This window comes from Cavia porcellus, unplaced genomic scaffold (genome assembly GCF_034190915.1).
Source record: "Cavia porcellus strain 051 isolate PalLab524CR breed Dunkin Hartley unplaced genomic scaffold, mCavPor4.1 scaffold_20, whole genome shotgun sequence".
NCBI lineage: Eukaryota > Metazoa > Chordata > Mammalia > Rodentia > Caviidae > Cavia > Cavia porcellus.
The window spans coordinates 64,140,081-64,152,147 of record NW_026947503.1 but is presented as its reverse complement, the minus strand read 5'-3'; the positions used below and the strand labels follow the sequence as shown (position 1 = coordinate 64,152,147).

General features: G+C 43.5%; 1 protein-coding gene across 2 annotated transcripts in view; it reads left to right on the top strand.

The window, feature by feature from the left end:
* Positions 1-6,811, top strand: part of LOC134471837 (uncharacterized) — a 123,951-nt gene extending 117,140 nt beyond the window's left edge. Inside the window, exons 1-2 of one of the 2 annotated variants that reach the window (XR_010041531.1) lie at positions 1,170-5,509; positions 6,312-6,811. Coding sequence is in view for 1 of the 2 variants with exons in the window: in XM_063231954.1 (XP_063088024.1) it covers positions 6,312-6,444 (133 nt within the window). In the remaining variant the exon portion in view is untranslated. Of the gene's footprint in view, positions 1-1,169; positions 5,510-6,311 lie in introns of those variants that run through there. The other variant, XM_063231954.1, reaches the window with a different exon arrangement.
* The last annotated feature ends 5,256 nt before the right edge of the window (positions 6,812-12,067 follow it).

Here is a 12,067-nt window from a genome sequence, read left to right as displayed (position 1 = left end):
CCATCCTCTGGGTGCACTCCTGCCTGGTGCCCTGCCGCTGGCCACTCCCGAAGCTGTTTCACTGCCTCTGGGGCCTGGGCATTGCATGAGAGCCCAGGGGACACGTCTTGCTCTGTGCACTCATTATGATTCCTGTTGTCACTGGAGAACTAGTCATCGCCTCATCATTGCTCCATCTTGTTGAAGCTCACGTTCAGAGTCTGATTTCGGTTACCTCCAAAAACGATTTCCTCAAGAACAAAGACCTAAAGCTCTCTCTCTGACCCCCGGCCCCCTTCACTGTCCTTCAGTCCCTACTTTGGCTTAGTGCTGGGAACAAATGGATAGCGGATTGCTCCACTGGTCCTGCTGTCTGTCCCATCTCCTGGTGAAGGGTCTGGGCTGCTTTTCAAGGCCCTTTCACGGCTTGTCCCAGGAGGAAGTTCTGCCCGTGTGTTCTTCCAGCCGGCTCGGGACAGGAGCCCAGGCCCCTGGGCTTCTCGTCATAGAACTCGACATGGAGACAGCCACGTTCCCTCCCTCACCTCTGCAGGGCTTGGCCACTGGCCACCTGCAACTGCTGACCTCGTGAAACGTGGCTGGACTTGGGTTCTTCCTAGTCGCCCCTGGTGTTCAGGTGAGCGCTCTGCTGTCTCTTTCATGTTCCTAGTGAAGCCCACCAGCTTAAAGGCCTGGGCTGACACTTTCCCTTTAGGAAGTCACAGCTATAATTCAGATGAGTGCAGAGAATCTGGCTAAAGTCTAGGCCTAGTGAGCAATTCTGCAGCAATCAATTCTCAAGCTTGGGAATTGTCTGAATAGTTACAATGGCCATTCTATTTCCACCCCAAACTGAGTTTTCAGGGTGGTGAACATCACAGTAAGCAGATGCGTCCTCATCTCGCTATGAGAAGAGCCTGCCTTGAGCGGCACAGTAACAGCTCTGGGACCAGCATGGCCGGCCCCAGCCGGGCAGCAGCAGTGAATTCCTTGAATTCCTTGAATTCCTCGTCTTTTGGGCCTGGAGGGCACGGAACACCCTGAAGCCCCAGGTGGCTTTGCTTTACTACTTTTTACAACACATTTCTTTTCAGTTCTCTCTGATGTGCAGAATGTTATGAATCAGCCTTTTGTGGGGGTGGGGCTGGCTTTGCCAAGGGCCACCGAGGGCTATAAGGGGTAAACAGAACAAGGAGCACGCAAGACAAAGAGACAGGAGAAACTGATGATTTTAGATCCATGGTTACGCTTTTACAAATATTTATTATACAGATAGTGGTCAGGGCAGGCAGAAGCTGCAGAAACAAGGCAGTTAACTCTGTTAGGACCAAAATCTGGGTGGAAATTAAAACAAGCGGTTGCAGTGAGAGAAACGTGGGTCTCCAGGTTTCTGTAATGGACATCGGAAACCTTGCTGTAAACAGGGAATAAATCAGATCACACTCAAGTAAGTAAAACAGACACAGGAACTAAAACACCTGCTCTCTCCTGCTGGGTGTGAGCAGGAGGCTCGTCCTGGGGGACTCGGCCAGAAACCACGCTGTGTCAGACTTGTGAGCTTCATGTGTTCACTGTGCAGCTGAACCCTCTCTGCGAACTAGGCGATTTTTCCCCCTCACTTATGAAATACCCACTAAGAGAGACTGAAGAGTTGGAAGAAATATTCAAATCAGCTTGCAAGATCACAGTGGCTTCAAGAAATAGAAGTAGAGAGGGTGCTATCTGGAGACCCACTCCATAGGCCTCAGACACCAGGGACAGCAGTGATGGCAGAGGGGTTTAAGCTTGGAGATGTATGGGTGTGGGCCGCCTGGGTTGCGGGGGTCTGAGCCACCTGGATGAAAAGCACGGCAGGGCCACGGATGGCATGCAGCCGCCAGCAGGAGACAACAGACAAGAGCCCTTGGGACAGTCCAGGTCAGGGCCAACGGCAGGGATTAGCTGTCCAGAGACCTCTGACAGGCCCAGGCTCCTCCTGGGTTCCCCTGGCCCTGCTTGGCCTTGCTGTGTAGGGAGGGACTTGAGATTATTTTTGAAAGGTTTGGCCCAGACAGGACACTGTAGCCAGGAAAGCCACAACCGGAAGCAGGAAGCCCCATCTTGCCCTGCCCCTAGGAAGTTACCTGTGACGCCATCTTCCCGCCCCTGGGAATTTACATATGGCGCCAAACCTAGGACCAATGGGCTACCTGTGTATCCCTAATGCCCGCCTTAGGTTCCACCCCAAACCGAGGCTATTTACAGGCCCCCACGCCGCGTGTCCGCTGGAGAGATCGCCGGACGCCAGCGGTGGGGGTGCCGGTCATCTCTCTCCGTGTTCTCAGAATAAAGGCCGCTTTTTATTTTATATTTCTCATCTTTTGTTAATATTTTTCATCTTTTGGAAATAACTCTATCATTTGGTGCCGTGACTCGATCGGCAGGCAACTAACTCTTGGGCCACATACCCAGAGTTTCCTCGCCGATAACCAGATAACATCCTGGATTAATCCCGAGCTTTTTCCTCTCCCGAGACGTTCCTGTCGCCAGCCGCCTGCACTCCGCATCGGCCAGACTGATTTCAGGTGAGCACTCCCCGGGGAACTTTTCGCACTGGGCAGCCCCAGTGGAATGTTCTCCCCGTCTGCGTGGGTCTGTGCATTTTCACGTCCTTAGGACCGCCCAGGGCAGGGTTCTTTCTGGGCAAACCTGCGCCCACAAAATCTCTCACGTTCTTTGGGTTCGGATAGCCCAAAGCAGAGATTTTTGGGACCGCCCACACTGAAAGAATGCCTCACTTCCCTTAAAGCCTTGCGCTTTCACGGGCAAAACTGTTACTGATCCCACGTAGACTCCATTCGTAAATCTCTCAGTGACGACTGGAGTTTATGGTTTGGAACCGTAGCCGCCGCGTGGTACCACAAATAAGTGACGACTTTTTCTGGACCTCCGGCTTTTTTCTTGTCTGAATTAGTCATGGGGAACGTATTTTCTAACTCCCAAAAGACGCCTTTAAAATGCCTAATTTCCAATTTACGTACTCTAAAAATTAAAGGTACCATAAAAACTAAACAATTAACTTTTTACTGCCAGGAGGTCTGGCCAACCTACCCGCTTATCGGCAAGCCTTAGCCTCAGCAAGGAACATTTGACCCCTGCATTCTCAGGAACTTGTACGATTTTTGTCAAGCTGGCAACAAGTTATTAGAACTCCCTTATGTCCAAGCCTTTCTTATTCTGAGAACACGCCCATCTCTCATTAAGTCCTGTGCTCCAGCTGAGATACTTTTAGCTAAGTCTACTGCGCCACAAACTTTTCCGTCCTGCTCTCCCTTGTTTTCCCAGCTGCCGCCTGCCTACCACCAAACTCATTCCCTGCGGTTATCTCCCGCCGGACCACTCTCCCCTCCCCCTATGCCTGATTCTCTCAGCAGTTCTAATCCCTCTCCGTGGCAGATACCTCCTGCTGTGCGATCGTCTCCCTCTCCGCCTTCCAGGACCCATAATTCTCCCAGCAGCTCTAATCCCTCTGTGTCGCAGTTATCTCCCGATGTTCCATCCTCTCCCCCTCCATCTCCAGGGACCCATATCTCTCCCAGCGGCTCTGATCCCTCTGTTAGTGCTTCCTCACAGTCTCCGACTTCTCCTGAGAATTCTCTATCCCCTACAGCATTCTCACCGCCTGCCCACCATACTAGGTTTCAGTCGCTATGTCCTTCCAGCAGGTCGCTTGATTGTTCCAGCTTGTGCAGGGAACAGTCGCCATGTTGCAACCCTCTGCCACATGGCATGGCGCCGCCATGTTCAGGAGGGCCACATGGCGACAGGGCGCCACCATGTTTCGGGCCACGTGACAGGGCGCCGCCATGTTCCCAGGCGCCGCCATGTTTTGGGTCACGTGACAGGGCGCCGCCATGTTTCCAGGGCCTTCACTGTCAACAGGCGTCTCCTTGTGGCTCCTCTTGTGAACTACAACAGCCGTCCTGTTGCAGTGCACATGACGCTTCATTGTGCTGCCGAAAGCAGTCCTCTAGCTGCAAGGCACACAGTGAGACGCCATCTGCTCGTGTTTCCCAGGGTGACCGGCAGCAGCTCTGTAGCCGCTCTACAGATGATTGCTCACATGCGCCTACCGGAAGGATGGCTGCTCAGTGGCCCTCTGCTCCGGAATCTCCTTTGGCTCTGCTACCGCTTCGGGAGCCAGCTGGCCCCAAGGGACCTGTTAACATCCATGTGCCTTTTTCCCTTTCTGATCTATCCCAGATTACCCTTAAATTAGGTAGCCTCTCTGTTGACCCACAGAATTATATCAGGCAATTTAAATTTATTACTAATTGTTATGATTTACATTTTAAGGACGTTTATAATGACTCTGGGCCTATAGCTGTGCCAGAGCAGGTCAAGCATACTAACTATAACAAACTTTTAAAACAGGTCCAGGAAGCTAATCAAAACCCAGCTGTGTTCCTAAATTGGCTTTCTAATCCTCGAGCCCTGCAAGCAGTTCCAGCTTTGCGCACTGTGTCGGGCCGCCTCCCAGCCCCTCCCCCATGCACCGTCCCAGCCCCTCCCTCCCCTGTGCGCCGTCGTCACCGCCGCCGATGCCATCTTACCCGTTTCCGGGGGCAGTCTGAGCCCGCCCCTGCGCGCTACATCCCAGCGCTTGCCCCACCCACAGGGCGCGCTCTGCCGGAGCATCGCGAAACAGCAGCTCAGCGGCTCTGCTCAGGCATGCTTTTTTTTACAATTTGGCTCCGCTCAAAAGATGCTTTTTTATTACAATTCTCAAACCATTTAATCAAGGTTATTGGCCACCTGATAATTTTACCAGCTTTGTTTATCAATCAAAGCCTTCATCAATCTTCTGTTTAACAACTAAGGTTATAAATTCCTTTTTGCTGGGAACCACTAGCTCTATTTCAAGACAAGGGTTTTCTTCAAAGTTTTATTTTATTTGTCTTGGTTCATTCTACTGCAAATAACAACTTTAAAAGTAAATGTATTCAGAATTTGATAGTATTAGATCAGTTTTGATAGATTTATTCATAAGATTGCTAAACCTTTACTGCAAAATGTTTCCATTAAAGCCTGCTCTCTGATCCAAAATGCCAATATTAAATTCCTGCATACTTACTTAATTCTACTGTAGTCCAAATCCCAAACAAAAAGGCAAAACTTGACCTTCAAACCTTATAGAGATCTTAATATGGTTTTTTATATTTTTAACACTTGTGACACTTGGAGTTCTGAGACAGGTAAACCTACACAAGGTGGAGCTGCCTGCCCCCTCCATGGACCACGCTCAAATGCAGCAGAAGGTACTGGGCAAGAAAATGCCCCATCCTGGCATTCTTTGAGACCTTACTCCAGGGCTACTGGACTGTCCTAGCCACCAGAGAGTGGGTAAGTCATCCTAGCCCTCACAGGAAATGTCGACACTGCCAAATTCGTCACCGACAGAAAATCGCTGCTGAAGACTGAGGAAGTTCAGGGCAACAACAGCCCCCTTTAAGGTGTCCGTCTCAGATTCCAAGTCGCACAAAACTCTCAGGTAAGACATTCTCTATATTTGTGGACATAGAGGCCATATATACAGAGTTCTTCCTGAGTTTTCAGGCTGCTATATTAAGTCCTCAGTCTCTATGATGGGGTATTGATGGTTAACCTATGCCATTTACAAACAGGGCCTATTTTGTGCAGGTCCCAGTCTTCTCACTTGGTTTATACTTTTTCAGGATACATAAAAGCCTTTCTCATACTTGCTAAAGTTCTGTTACAGCAAATCATTCTAAGGACTACAACCAGGTTACAGTGACCCATGCCTAAATCAAAGTTGCTAGACTGCCATCCTGGTTTCACATCACTCAGGCTAAGAGGTGCCCTTCCAGCCCTAAATCTGATCATTCTGAGTGGTCATCTCATCTTCTGTCGCCTACCCGTCTCCGTCTCACAAAGGCCTCACAGCCACAGTTAACAGGCTAAGTCATGTTTTGTTATCCACTTTGGTTCCTAATTTCTTACATTCTATTAATGATCATTTTTACAGCAGGACTCTTTAACAGTATTGCCTACAGACTCCAACATCATGCATACCAGAGACAAGCCTCACCAACCTACCATCTTAACTTTTATGCTTTCAGATGGGGGAGTAAGCACCTCTCATAACTCCACTCCTCCTAACCCCACGTTTAATTTTCAGAATTCTGCCTCACCATGGAAATGTTTCTACCTCAGCATGGTCCTGATAGAATGATATGTCTAAATCAAAGGCACCTTTCCTTCTACCTCACCTGGGTCCTTAAATATGACAGTGCCATGTCTCCTCATAACATTTTGTCTCTTTGTTTTTCCAGTCTGACATACGTGCATTCACCAGTGAAGCTGTCCTGGCCAAAACACCTGGTACCAGCGTCTACCTGGGCATCAACCTTCATCCCGTCGACTCCCCTAGGCTCCAGTACAGCGCCCTTTGCCAGCAGGAAGTAGTTAAAGAGAGAAATCTTCGCCCCTTTTCATAATAATAACCATAAGATGGGATATGAAAGGTTTGGCCCAGACAGGACACTGTAGCCAGGAAAGCCACAACCGGAAGCAGGAAGCCCCATCTTGCCCTGCCCCTAGGAAGTTACCTGTGACGCCATCTTCCCGCCCCTGGGAATTTACATATGGCGCCAAACCTAGGACCAATGGGCTACCTGTGTATCCCTAATACCCGCCTTAGGTTCCACCCCAAACCAAGGCTATTTACAGGCCCCCACGCCACGTGTCCGCTGGAGAGATCGCCGGACGCCAGCGGTGGGGGTGCCGTTCATCTCTCTCCGTGTTCTCAGAATAAAGGCCGCTTTTTATTTTATATTTCTCATCTTTTGTTAATATTTTTCATCTTTTGGAAATAACTATCAATTTTCTTTTTAAAAATTTTTTTTATTTTAAAGAGATTAAGATAAAAGAGCACAGAACAAAGCAGATCAGAAAAGAACAATTTAAGCAACACAGTATTTCACCACAAGACAACCCAATATAACAGTAGCTACCATATTGTCTCTTTCCTTGAAATAGTTGAGCATATATTCATACACAATAGTATCTAACATAACAAAATAGTATAAAACCATTAAAGACAATGAATGTATTACAGGGTATTCAAAACCAAATAACAGAAAACGAACAATGGTTTCTATATTATCTCATTGTCCATAAGGAATTTGTTTATACTACCACACATGATAAAATCCAGTAAGATACAACATGATAGAACCAGTAGAAACAGAAGAACAAAAGTATGGTAGAACTTCAAAACAAGATGATATTAAATCCGCACTGGCTATTATAATGTCTTATTTTCTTCAAAATAGCTGTTCATACCATACAGATAATAAAGTCAAACAACCCAAGATAAAACGATTCCAACAAATGAATGGAAACATTATAAGGCTTCAAAGCAATGTAATGGGGAATCATAATTACCATAAACTTTTATATACTCTTACCATTTCTTACACTAGGGAGACTATATGGTATTTATACATGTGAGTTTGATTTATTTTGCTTATGAGTATGGTCTCAAGTTGCATCCATTTATTTATAAATGTGATCATTCTTAATAGCTGAGTAGTATACCATTGTATAAAAATACTACAACTTTTTTATCCATTCCTTAGTTGTTGGGCACTTACGTTGTTTCCAAGATCTGACTATTACAAATTGTGCTGCTATAAACATGGGTATACATATATCACTGTGGTATGATGCATTCAGTTCTTCTGGGAATATGCTGAGAAGTGGAATAGCTGGATCAAATGGGACTTCCAATCCCAGCTTTTTGAGAAATCTCCAGACTGACCTCGACAGTGGTTGCACCAATCTATACTCCCACCAACAGTGCATGAGTTCCTTTTCCCCCACAGCCTTTCCAGCATTTGTTGTTGGTAGTTTTCTTGCTTCTGGACATTGTTTCTGGAGTAAGGTGGAATCTCAGTGTTGTTTTAATTTGCATTTCTCTAATAACTAATGATGATGAACATTTTTCATGTATTTATTTGCCATTTTTATTTCTTCATCTGAGAACTGTGTGTTCATCTCCAATACCCATTTTTGGACTGGGTCTTTGAATTTTGGGGGTCTGATTTTTTTAAATTCTTTATATGTTTTGGACAGAAGTCCTTTGTCTGAGGGAGAGTTCACTAAGATTTTTTTCCCAGTTTGTGGGTTTTCTTTTCAATGTGCTGGAGATTTCTTTTGACATGCAGAAACTTTTTAATAAGAGGTGGTCCCAGTTATTGATTCTAGAAAGTATTTCCCATGTGGTTTGATTCCTGTTCATGAATTCTCTACCTACCCTTATGTCTTCAAGATTTTTACCCAGTTTGTCTTCCAATAGATTTAGTGTTTCTGTTTTAATATTCAGATCTTTGATCCATTTAGATTATAGTTTAGTACGTGATAATAGGCATGGGTCTAGTTTTAGTTTTCGGCATGTGGAGAGCTAGTTTTTCCAGCTTTATGAAAGAGACTGTTGTTAAAGAGACCATTTATAAAGAGACTGTTGTTCTTCCAGTGAACATGTTTGGTCTCTTTATCAAAGATAAGGTGGTTGAGTGTGTTGGTAGTTGTGGTTGTATCTTCTAATCTATTCCATTGATCTTCAGATCTGTTTTTATTCTAGTACCATGTTGATTTTACTACAGTTGCTTTGTGGTATAATTTTAAGTCAGGGATTGTGATGCCTCCTGCCTTGGCTTTGCTGCTTAGAATTGTCTTTGCTATTCTAGGTCTCTTCTGGTTCCAGATGAATTTTAGGAGTGATTTTTCTAGATCTATGAGGTATATAGATGGTATTTTCACTGAGATTGCATTGAATCTGTATAACAGTTTTGGGAGAATGGGTATTTTTACAATATTTATTCTTGAGATTCTCTTCAATTTCTTTTTCAGGGTATTATAATATTCCCTGGATAGATTTTTTTTTTTTTTTTTTTTTTTACTTCTTTTATGAGATTAATTCCTAAGTATTTCATTTTTTTGGATCCTAGTGCTAAGGGTGTGGCTTCTCTTATTTCTCTCTCTGTGATTTTGTTGTTAGTGTACAGGAAGGCTATTGATTTTTGAGTATTGATTTTGTATCCAGCTACATTGCTGAATTTATTTATTATATCTAGGAGACTTTCAATGGAGTTTTGGGGTTCTTCTATGTAGAGTATCATATCATCTGCAAATAATGATAATTTAACTTCCTCTTTTCCTGTCTTTACCCTTTTATTTCTCTCTTGTCTAATTGCTCTGGCTAGTATTTCCAGTACTATATTGAATAGGAGTGATGATAAGGGACATCCTTGTCTTGTGCCTGATTTTAAGGTAAAGGCATTCAGTTTTTGGCCATTTAATATGATGCTGGCTGTTGGTTTGTCATAGATGGCCTTTATCATATTGAGGTAAAGACCATCTATTTCAATTTTCTTTTATCGTGGTTTTTTATCATGAATGAATGTTGGACCTTATCATAAGCTTTTTCTGCATCTATAGAAATGATCATGTGATTCTTACTTTTGGCTTCATTGATATGGTGGATTACATTTATTGATTTGCGTATGTTGAACCATCCCTGCATGCCTGAGATGAATCCCACTTGGTCATGGTGTATAATCTTCTTGATGATTTGCTGCATCCTGTTTGCCAATATTTTATTGAGGATTTTTGCATCTGTGTTCATTAGGGATATTGGCCTGTAGTTCTCTTTTTTAGTTGGATCTTTCTCAGGTTTTGGTACTAGAGTAATATTTACTTCCAGGAATGACTTATGAAGAATTGCTTCCCTTTTGATCTCATTGAAGAGTTTGAGGAGTGTTGGCATTAAGTCTTCTTTGTACTTGTAGAATTCTGCAGTGAATCTGTCTGGGTCTGGACTCTTCTTTGTAGGTAAGGACTTAATTACATTTTTAATTGCATTAATAGAAATTGGGTTATTCAGCAGTTTTACATCTTCTTGACCCAGCTTTGATACTTCAAATCTTTCTAGGAATCTGTCCATTTCTTCCGTGTTATCAACCCTATGAGAATAGAGGTTTTTGAAATAGGTGTTGATGATCTTCTGTATTTCCACAGTCTGTAGTGATTTTGCCTTTTTCATTCCTTATTGCAAGAATTTGAGCTTTTTCTTCCCTTTTTAAAATAAGGTTGCCTAGGGGCTTATAAATTTTATTTATTCTTTCAAAGAACCAACTCTTTGATTCATTGATTCTTTGGATTGTTTTCTTAGTCTCTATTGCATTAATTTTTTCTCTGATTTTTATAACTTCCTCCCTTCTTTTGGCTTTGGGCTTGACTTGCTTTTCCTTTTCTAGATGTTTGGGCTTGACTTGCTCTTCTTTTTCTAGCCGTTTGAGGTGTAGCATCAAGTTATTTATTTGTATTCATTCTGTTTTCCTGATGTGGGAACTCAGTGCAATAAATTTTCCTCTGAGGACTGCTTTCATTGCAGACCACAGATTTCGATAAGTTGTATTTGTATTTTTGTTTGCTTTTAGGTATTGTTTAATTTCTTCTTTAATTTCCCCTGTTGCCCTCTGATTGCTCAAGAGTGTATTATCCAATTTCCATGTGTTAGTGGGGTATTTGCAGTTTCTTTTATCATTAATTTCTAGTTTCATTGTGCTATGATCTGATAACATGTATGGAATAATTTCTATTCTTTTGCATTTATTTAAATATGTTCTATGGGTTAGTATATGGTCTATTTTAGAAAATGTCCCATGTACTTCTGAGAAGAATGTATATTCTGATGTTGTTGGATGGAACACTCTGTATATATCTATCAAGTCTATTTGTTCACAGGTGTGATTCTGTTATTTCTTTGCTGATTTTCTGTCTGTTTGATCTGTCCTCTGGTGTCAATGGTGTGTTAAGGTCTCCTGTTATAATTATGTTATTATTGATTATTTGATTTTTCATACTATTTGGAGTTCTGCTTGCTTCACTAATCCTAATGTCAGTTTCCATTCTCATGTTTGGGAAATTTTCAGCTATTACTTCTGGAAATATTACTTCTTGATATCATTTGTGTTGTCCCCTTCTTTTTCATTTATCCCTATCAGTCTTATATTGTTTTTCTTTGCATCATCTTGCAGCTGTTGAATTGTTATTTCCTGATTCCTTGTTACTTTTAAAGGATTTTTCCTTTCCTGTTCACTAGCTGCAATCTTATCTTCAAGGTCTGAAATTCTATCTTCACTTTCATTGAGCCGGTTTTGACAACTTTCAATGGAATTTTTAATTTCTTGTATATCTCTTTGAATCTGCTTCTTGTATTCTGTTATATTGTGCATCTAGGAATTCTTTTTGTTTTGTTCTTCTAATTTTTTAACTGTGTCTTCTTTAGATGTGTTCAGCATCTATTTCATTACTTTTACCACTTCTTCTTTTACCTGGGAGATTATTTCTAGTCTGAATTCCTTTAAAGTTTCCTGGAGTTGCTTCTTTATTTCAGTTGCTATTATTTCAGGTATTTCAAGTGTGTGGCATATATTTTCTTCTGTGTACATGGCTTAGGCTTTTTTTGGGATGGGCTGGAGGTTTGAGATTTGGTCTTTTGTTTTGTCATTTTCCTGTATTCCTGTGTTTCAAGTATTGTTCCAAGGCTTCCCCTGGGCATGTTGGAAATTGTCTCCTATAACCTCGGCTCCTGGGACTGAATGAAAGTTGCTGAGTGTGGTCCAGTCAAGCCCACCCACAGTATCTCCCGTGCCACCTCCAGTGTTCCAGGAAGCTGGGCAGACACCTAACCACTGTGGATGATGGTCCAAAACTCTCCCTAGACAAGGAAGGACCAATGTGCTGGAACTCACTTCACATCCTCTCAACTCCCCTGATTGAAGAAGGTCACTGGGCGTAATTTAGTCAGGCTGAAAAACCTCCCAAGCCTAGTCTGGTGTGGCTTGAAGCTGACTGGGTCCTTGACCACTGGGAGTGATGTTCTTAAAACTCTCCTGGGGCTCATGATGATGGACAGGAACTCACCTCCTCCAGCTGTCCAGTTCCCAGGGTTGAAAGAAGGTCACTGGGCATGGCCCAGGCAGGCTTGAAACCTGCAGAGCCCAATCTAATGTGGCTGGAA